Below are 10,065 nucleotides of genomic sequence, written 5' to 3' on the forward strand. Positions count from 1 at the left end.
CTGGGCTGCACAAGGGATAGGGAGTCAACTCATCTGTGTTAGGAAACTACAACTTGAATTACGACACAGGGTCCATATAAGTTATCTTTCCATTCACAGTCAAACCGTGTTGCCTTTGGCTTTGCATTGTAGTACTGGAAAACTACTGGAGGAACATCAAGTTCTTTTGTCAGTTCCCATCTCTTCTGGATTCTATTCATGTGCCCAAACTGATCTGTAGACAGTTTCATTGCTCAGTTGTATGGCAAACTTTGCATTGACTTTGAAAGTTTGAATGCTTTCATTAAGTTGTCAGTCAGCTCCTGCTGGCAGAAAGTAGTGTGTAAGCTAGTCAGGAGTCTGTTCCCCTTGATCCTTGTATTGGGTATCAAAGAGCAAATCAAATGTGTATGTACTCAGCCTTCTGGGAAAGTATTTAATGTTTACTAAAGCATAGTAGAAGAAATGTAGGCCAGCGGCAACAAAGCGGCACATGAATAGCATAAGGATAATAGCACAGATACTGTCCATATATAGTCATTTGAAATAAAACAAATGAAAAACCCCACAAAGCCAAACACAAAACGTGTTTAAAACACAGGCGTGGGGAAAAGTCTTGGTGAAATTGGCTCCTACAGAGGACGTGTCCAATGTACCCTCCTGGCCCCTTCCACACAACTGCTGAATTTCTTCTCCCTCTGAAGGGTCGACAGTGTCTGTCTCTCAATCTGTTGTCCACAGAGGCTGAAAGGGAAAACCCAGTTGCTGAGGCCCTCATCCATGCTCACATGTCATGATATATATATATATATATATAAAATATATATTCAGGCATAATTTCCTGTGGTGTGCAGTTCACAGAGGAATATTAGGAATCTCTGCAGCATTTCCATGGAAAGCTGTCTTCCATCAATTCTTAGTCTTACAAAGGAATTATTTCAGTATACAGTAGGATGAAACTTTGACTCTGTCAGGAGCAGCGTAAGAACCCAATCTTTAAATTGTTTTGTGTCACCTGCTTTGAAGTAACACATGTTCAAAGCAAGCTTGCAGCCGTACTGGATATTGAGATCATATTAGAAACTTAGAAATCTTATTTTAGTAATTTCAGCCACAATCACTGGTACACATTTAATACATTTGGTAAAAGGCAATTTTATATACAGAAATCCAGAAGTAAACTGGTATTGCATGGAATGTCTTCATTCCTCAGATGTGCCCACACCTTACAGCAGGCAAAGATAAGTTAAATCTCAGCTAAAAGTGCTATTTTTGTAATGACAAAGGGATTCAAAAAGTGTTCACCCATCAAAGTTTTATTGTTTCTTCAGTGCTAGAGAGTACCAGCTTCTCTGCTTTGGTGAACCAGACCATCCAGAGAATTTTATGATCATTATAGTTGTTACCATGAAGTATTAGATGGCCGGTTGGAGTTCTTCCACTGTCAATAGAAGCAAGCCTTAACTCGTAAAGAGGACAGGTAACGAATACTCACAAAAAAGGGAAATCTCAGACACAAAAGGTTACACAGCTCAGTGGTACTTCCCTAATAGTGAACAACTGCAGACAATGGTGAAGTAGTTCATTCCATGAAAATCTTACTTTACATACCAGGAAATTCCCCACAGGAATGGTCAATGGTATGTATCCTTCACTCTGGCAAGAAAGATGAGAAGCTTGCTGGAATTAAAGGTAACACAAAGCACCATCTGGAGTGATTAATTTTAAATCTCATATCTAATTATCTTTGAGGAGAATGCTTGTGCAGTTTGTTCAGGAGAAACTGAGTATTTGGGGATGACATGCATGTAATTATGCACAATTTTAACTCATCTCAAGTAATAAGCAAAGTCATTATTCAGATCTTTATGAAGTTAGCAAAGTGATTTCCATAACTGCGTGCTGTTTGGTTACAGTAGAGTCTATGCAGTCACATCTATAGAGTTCTATTCTTACTGTGATGAAACCCCATAAAGCTTTTATGTGAAATCAAAGGGAATAAGTGTCTTTTTGACTAAGTATTTCTTATCTCTATTGTACTTTGTTGGAGAAGAAGTATAGCTGGTGCCCTCCTGTTCTTTGATACAGGAACAGTCCATGGGCCTAGATGTGAAGGCTTTTAATGCCTAGTAGAACAGAGAAGAGCTAACATTCCAAAGAATGATACAAAATCCCACTATTTTCCTTTAAAAAAAACCTATCTGAAAACCATAAACAGATGTGCCTAAGAATATCTCTCTTTGAGCTGAAAATAAGATGCAAAATTTGGAACTAAGAAGTAAATTCAGCAAGTAAATATATAAGAGTTAAAAGTACTTTTTTCCATTTTGTTTTCTCTTAAGATGTTGAAAAGATTCCTGCTGGAATACTGAGCCCTATGAGTTTCTTTTTGTTAGATAATTGTTCAATCTCCCAGAGGTTTTGGCATCCGTATGAAGTATTTAAATATGGAGTGTCTCTACCAGTATTCTCTGTTTCATGAGCATCTCACATCTGAAAACAGTCACCATTGGATTAGGTAATAATTGAGTAATTTATACTATAAAAAGATTATGCTTTTGCCCGGGGAAGAATTTTATAAACTCTAATGAACTGTAATCAAGGCAAAGCATTAATATGGTCTATATGGTCTGCTTTGGTTTCTTTATGAATTAAAAAGTCTATGAAATATCAAATCAATTTTGTTAGTGTAGTTTCCAGCAGCCCTCTAAACCCAGTTTAGATAGAAAAGCAGACAATCTGCTCTGCTGTACTCAGCCTGTTTGTAAGCACTGTGTAGCCTCCAGTCTGTCCAGGTACAGCAGGATTTCCACAAGTGGTCTGGTTGGGTGAATTTGGGTTGCATTTATCAGATTGCTTTTTCTGGGGGGAGAAAAGTTTGACAAGAGATCCCTAAAACTGTAGCTGCAGAGGTGAAGCAGTGTCCCAGCAGGGGCAAAGGATAAACCTTGCTGTGTTATTCCTCTCTTCTTCATCAGGAAATTTAAACCTACTTTTCTTCCGTGCTCTTTAATAGCTTATTTACTAAGTGGGAGTGTACTTTAGTGTGTTATACATGTACTCTCTGTGGTTAATATGATTTTAGTTTAAGGAAACAAACTTTTGCTAGTATTAATCTCAATTATCTTGGCTCTCTTGCCTCTCCAGTGAGTACTGCAAGACCTATAAGTAGTGTCAGTTTGTTTTGCTTGCTTTCAGTGAAACTGGAAAAGAAAATAAGGGAAGAATCCCAGGAAATGCAGTCATCTGATGTATTTTTTTTAAGGTTTTTACTTTAAGATAGGCAAATAGATTTATTTTAGCTTAACAATTGTTTGGCAAAAATTATGTGTTCAGTGGACACTTATGAAATTTTGAATTTGGATCTTGGATAAGAACAGAAATAAATAGTAAGTTGTCAGGATTCCTATTCACAAACCACCTTATTTTGGTAGCTGTGATAATATTTCCTTTGCTTGGGGTTAGTTTTGTACAGCACACTATCCAGCTAGAATTTCTTAAGGCTTTGGTGAAAACTACTCATCATTAAGGTATTTTCCACTGGACTTCAAAATCTAAATATGTGTTTTACCAACCCCGAGTAAACACCACAAAGTTAAACAAATTTTCTGTGCCATCTGGAAATGTGATGCAAAACTTTCATCGTTTTCTTCCCTTTAGACAGTTTTTATTCTCCTTGCACTCTCAGTTGCATTAGAGTATTATATTATAATATATAATATAAATATATATAATATATATTAGGTATGTTATCTAACTGCATTACAGAGTTCCATTGTTCTTTGCTTTTTTCCTGCTTGTAACCAGCAAACCCCACTATTCACACTGTTGCACTAAGTTGTTTATGTCTCATGTTGGCATCATGACAATGAAACACATCACAGGCATGTACAAGCCAGAGCTTTGGAGGCTTGAAACAATAGTGGTCTTCTGACTGCCAGAGCTGTCTTTGCTCCCTAGAAACCTCGCTTGCCAAGCCTGGTTCTCAAGAGTGATTTGGTTTTTGAACTGTTACAACAGGAGAGTTGATCTGTTCACTCAAGAGAAAGAACAGCCCCCAAATACGTTTCTGTTTAATAAAGAACTCTGTGTCTTGTTGTGCTTAAATGCTGTCTTGCTTTCTGCATTAGGTTATGACAGTCTAGCATATAGGTAGACTGAATATCTTGGAGAAGAAAGACTGAAAGAAAACATTAATAGAAATAGCAAAAACACATAGCTGTTTAAATTACCAGCATCTTTGTTGATTTTGGAAGAATAACCATGGCTAGAGCCTAGGGAATCAAACTTCTCTGGTTTGTCCTTCACCTGACTTGTTCCATATAGCACAGCTACTGCTTTTCCCTTTGCAGAAGGGTGTTTTAGTGTCTGTGAAGTACCAAGCGTGACCAATTGTGTCTGATCTTTAGATTAAAGATGATAGAAAATGCAAAATTACAATGATTTTATTACCACAAAATCAGCTTCAAACATACAGACAGGATATCTGAAAAGTGCATCCCAGTGTATTTCATTTTCTGCACATGTGAAAGCTTAACTCTTAGAGGTTTTTTCTTTGTGGGGCTGTTTATGAAGCTTGGATGGTTTGAAAAGGTGTGCACATGACAGAGGAGGAGAGAACAAGTGTTGACCGTTCCTGTGAATTTGCTGGGTTTATGAAATGCAGAAGACAAGAAGCAAAATTACTATGTTGTGGTTTAAGATGAGATCATTTTGATGAGGATGAGATCATTTTGGTTGAATGTGGTTTCTTTGCTAAGCTTTTTGTTCTGTTTTGCTTTATTTTACAGTTTGCCCAGCTGGTGTCTGTCTACAAAACTTTGGGTCCAGAGAAGTTCCCTTTAATTGAGCAAACCTTCTATCCAAATCACAAGGAAATGGTAGGTGCAGCCACCAATACTAAATTTGCTTACTTTCTCTGTAGAACAGGAACTGTAAACACACAATTCATTTTCCCCACTTACTGTCTATTTTAAAAGCCATTTGGGAAGCTTTCAGAGGGATGAGCTGGGTGACCACTTGAAAGCATTGTGATGGTTAACTGGTAGATTTTCAGATGTTAAGGTATTCATTTTCCAGCTAACAAACTTCAGATCTTAAAGAGCTTAAATACTTATAATGACATTGAAGAACTATTAATGTGCAAGAGTTACTTTTATGGTTTGTTTTCAATCTAGTCCTTCATTATATGTCCAAAGTCATTATCTTTGTAGATGATACATAGGGCTGTGTGCCTGTCAGTGTAGAACTTTGAACTCATCTGAAATCAGGGTGGTTATGATCTGTGGTCTTCATGTACCTGAGTTGACATTGATTTCCAGTCCTTCACAGACGTAAGTGCATTCATAAAAGTAACACTTAGAACCTTTCCTCATGACCTGACTTATGCTGCAGACATTTTGGTTTTACTTTCCTTATGGTTTCTGAACAAAAAGTCTTTCCTGAGTTTATTTTTCTAGAGGAAATACTTTCAGCACTGTGAGAAACTGGAGGGAGGCTATTTGCTGATTGAATAGGCTAGGAGAGAAGCATCAATTATTTTTAGACTATAATCCATTCAGCATATGTCACCCAGCTGTGACTCAAGTACCAGTGCAAGGTCGTGACAAATATGCTAGATAGCTGTTTATGTAAGGTCCTCAAGCTGTAATTGCTGTGTGTCTGCCTTGAGAATCTGGCTAGCACTTCGTTATCATAGGTGGCATCTAAGATAAGCCTCGGTGACAGCAGCTGACTAAGATTTCTTCTGAAGTCTCCTTCCTCCCACGACTGTCTCATCTTTTGGTGGTAAACACAGTATGGTGCAGTTCCTCTGTGTTTTTTCATGTACTGCAAGAGCGTTGGGATGGCTCTTCATACTGCTTTCCCAGTTCTCTCTGGTTTCTTTGGACTGTTGGCTCACAGATGTTTCCACTTCTCCTGTCACATATGACACTTCTGCAAAGAGCTTTCACCACAGTGGTGTGTTCAGTAAATTTGCTACACAGAAGTTTTGTAGAGCCAAATGGGAATGGTGCTGATGTGGAACATCAGGTCTGAATGTTGCCCCAGACATCATCTCAGGGCTTTTTTGTTGATGGATTTGTCATGAAAATACACAGCTTTATAAAATTTGTTTGGTTTTAGTTTGTTTGGTGTGGGGTTTTTCTATGCAAAGGAGGTGTTTAATGCCTTAGGGATTTACTCATAACAGGTGGAGAAGCAGAACCACATCTCATATTTTGAAAGATGCTTTTTAAAATGGTAATAAGTTTTATACCTCTCTATTTTCCTAAGAATGCCCAAGGTTAAAGCTGGTGTATCATTTCCTGTGCATAATTTATTGTTCATTCTTCATTATTTTATCAGCTATTATTCAGGCTCTCCAGAGACATGGTCATAGCACCAAGCCTGTCAGAGTTCAAGGAGTTTGGGATGATGATCGTAGTCATATGGTTTAGTTTTAGGTGGCCTTGCAAGGAGCAGGCAGTTGGACTCAATGATCCTTATGGGTTCTTTCCAGCTTGAGATATTCAGTGGTTCTAGAATCTTACTGAAAAAGCAAGCCTTTTTTATGCAGTGCTAAATTGCAGTACATTAGAAACACAGAAAATATCCTATAATGTGGGGACAAGGATTAATGTGTTAGCTTTTAATTTTTACATAGTGTCTACCCATGCAGTTGCAATCTGCTGTCTGGAACAACTGAATTCAGATTCAGTAATAGACCACAAACAAGAAATACGTGCATGTGTTTATAAGGCTTATTTTGCTTAAGAGTATAACAACTATTTGAGTGGGTTTCTCCCTCTTCCCCTTGTTCCTCTACATTCCTTATTGATGTCTGAATTGATAAGCTGTTTGTCTTTTGTTTGAACTCCTAAATGTTACTATTCTCTACAGTTGAGTATCTTTACTTACATATTTCTATGTAATGAATGTTAATCTGAAGAAAATGAATGCACGTTGGTGTTGGTTGCGCCATACGTGGTTTAGATGGGCTGCAGTAGCTGATTGGGATGAAACTCATTCGTCTTTGCCTTCTAAAGAAATTATTTGGAACTTCATGGCTTGAAAAAACAATCAGGCAACATGGTACAAGCTAGCATTTTATTCCAAGTTCTAGAATGGGCTATAAGATGATCTGGGTATCAAGAGTCTTCTGGTTGATAAGGGTAGATTTAGATGTTGGGAAGTTCTTCCCTGTAAGGGTGCTGAGGCGCTGGCACAGGGTGCCCAGAGAAGCTGTGGCTGCCTCATCCCTGGCAGTGTTCAAGGCCAGGTTGGACAGAGGGGCTTGGAGCAACCTGCTCTAGTGGAAGGTGTCCCTGCCCGTGGTAGGGGTTGGAAATGGAGGTCCTTTCCAACCCAAACCAGTCTGGGATTCTGTGATTCTATGAATTGAAATCACATCATCCTGTTTAAATTTTGTTGGTTTTAACACATAGCTAGCCTCACTTGTGTTTGCTTTGATAGAATTTGATATTTACAGTTAAGAATCATTTGTTGTAGTTCCTCTTGTGTTTGTTCCTTGCCTTCTTATTCTCCAAATTGTAGCCTAGAGCTCTCTCCCTCCCCTCCAGTGCAAACCAGGTGGGGTGGGGGGAGCAGGGAAAGCTCCAGATCTCTGTGACTTGAGTTTCCAGCTGAGCGTGCCAGACGTAGGGTTGTGCTTCTGCTCCTTTTGCTTCTGTCATACTGTGGTGATCATTTGTACTGAGTCTTCAGAGGGCAAGAAGAGGTAAATAAACAAAGATGCCGTTCTTCTGTGTAAAAATGGAGCTGCTTTAATGAAACACTTTTTGAAACAGAAACATTCATCTCAGACTGAGTATACAAAATGCTGTGAGGCTTTTTGAACTCGGCGCTAGTTGAGTCATATTTACAGCCTTTCCCTCAGTAATTAGTTCCCTTTATTTCACTACATTCCCACTTCTTGTGTTCTCTGTCATGAAAACAAAACAACAGCTTTTTCAACAGAATTGTTGGACAATTTAATGAAAACTTAACTGGAATATTGAGGAAAAGCCAGCAATATTCGAGGTGTTGCTTTTTCAACTGATCACCTGTACATTCTCCCTTCTCTTACCATAAGTCATGTGAGTCATTTTCAAATGAAAATCAAAAGTTGTACCAGGCTGTATTTCTGCTCTAACCTTTCATATAATACGGACGCAGTTTCAAGAAGTAAAAATAAAATGCTGTAAAAATAATCCGCTGTTGATAATATAGCAATGCCACTACAGTAAAAATCTTGATAGAGAAATAACATGCTGGGAATGCTGCATTGTAGGTAATCCTTTTCATAGTCTTTACCACTGCTGAATCTCAGGGAAGATAAAACCTCATTCTGAGAGGGGTTTTTGTAGTTTTTCTTGCTGTATTTACTGATATGAGGAAAAAAAAAAACCATCTTTGTACCATCCATTGCAGGAAATTTGGCCAGATTTATGCCCAGACAGAAATCAAAGTGGACGGCTATTACTTTCGACACACCTCATATGAGATATTTTATGGCAGGTCAAATATAAAATGTTTTTAAAACTATGGCACACAACTCATACTACAGTTTGTTCATAAATATCAAAGAAAACATGTATTTTTACAAGGTCCATGAAGAAGGTAATTCTCAGTTGGATTAGTTGTGTTTAAGATCTGATCACTATAAAACTGAAATAGAAACAGAACTATGTTGAGTTAAAAAGCAGAAAGTATCTGTTTGCTGCAGAGTGCTGTTGAGAAAACACCATTGCATCAAAATGGATTTGGAAACAAATGCTCCACTGTACATGTGCTGAATAGTAATTAGCCATGCTCTTGATTCAGCCTTTGTATGGTTATTAAACTCTTGCAGGCTTGTCTAGGGGTGCTTTTGGTTTGACATGAGGAAATACGGCCTCATTTTTAAGTCTTCCTGTAAATTAATAATATAAGTGCTCAGCACTGACAGTAAATAGCAGTGCCAGTGTAGAAGCTGCAATATCAACTCTTTTTGGGAAGAAATGTAGCCTTTGTATTTCATTTATATAAGTAGCCATGGTAAGTTTGTGGTCCAAATTAGCGTTGGGTAACTTTTGGTTTGCCTTTAGCAAAGCAGAAAATGATCTGGGCTTTACTTCTAGCAGCACAGATAGATGGTGTTTTAATTTAGGATTGTAAATTAAAAGAGCAAAACTGATTTCCAGTAAATAAAAAGAGAAATATTGACTATTAAGGGATATATATTCCTCAAAGGACTAATGGCATGCCTTCCCATTGACACTGCTCCATTTGCGCTTCATTGGAGTTGTGTAAGTTTAGCCACCAAAAAAGTAAGAATATTTATTCTCACAAGAGCATTTCAAACCTGTCCTTTAAATAGGGATTCATGCAAGTGTCAAAATAAGCATTAGAAACATGAACAGAATATGTCACCAAAATCACTCATACAGTTGGTTTTTAACAAGTGTACATTGTATATCCAATACAGCATAACTCAGGGTGTGACAAGATACATGGAACATGCTGAATTTGATGTCCAGACTACTACTTCATTGAATTTAAGTGCATAGGCACCTCTAATTCCATTCAAGATGGGCATATCTTCTTTGCAAGTTGAAGTCCCACGGATTTTATAAGGACCCTAAAGCACACAGAGTAAGGAACTATTTGGAAAAGCGGACCCTTGAACCAATAGACAGTAACAGCTCTGATACCTGGTGAGCCCATGGGCTGGAAATGTCACCAGGTTAGCAGGAATGAGCACAGTGTTTAAATAGACCCGATCTAACCAAAGAAGAACAGAACTGCCTAAATCTCCACCTGTTGTCCTAAAGTGTCCTGTGAGGAATACACGAGAGTCATTTCTAGCCAAAATAGGGATGAAGTAAAAGAAACCCACTGAGGAAAATTGGAGAGAGTAGGATACATCAGAAATGGCAGCTATTACAGATCAAACCCTGCGTGAAGGGTCTCATCCCGTTTATGGAACAAGCAGTTGTATAATTGTCTGAACTTTGGCATTTACTGAAAGAATTTCTTAAGTTTTACCACTGTGAGGTGAATTACTTTTGTAACTTAAATATGTGTGAGATTAGTTACTAACTACACTAATCGATTCATAAAAGT

The 10,065-nt window shown here is 38.0% G+C and overlaps 1 protein-coding gene across 1 annotated transcript in view; it reads left to right on the forward strand.

Annotated features, from left to right (window-relative positions):
* Positions 1-10,065, forward strand: part of SYN2 (synapsin II) — a gene marked incomplete at both ends in the record, with an annotated part of 176,368 nt that overhangs the window by 81,740 nt on the left and 84,563 nt on the right. Inside the window, one exon of the mRNA XM_080625308.1 lies at positions 4,770-4,859. Within this exon, the coding sequence (XP_080481434.1) occupies positions 4,770-4,859 (90 nt within the window). The remainder of the gene's footprint in view (positions 1-4,769; positions 4,860-10,065) is intronic.

The sequence above is a fragment of the Psittacula echo genome (assembly GCF_963264785.1).
Source record: "Psittacula echo genome assembly, chromosome: 9".
Lineage (NCBI taxonomy): Eukaryota > Metazoa > Chordata > Aves > Psittaciformes > Psittacidae > Psittacula > Psittacula echo.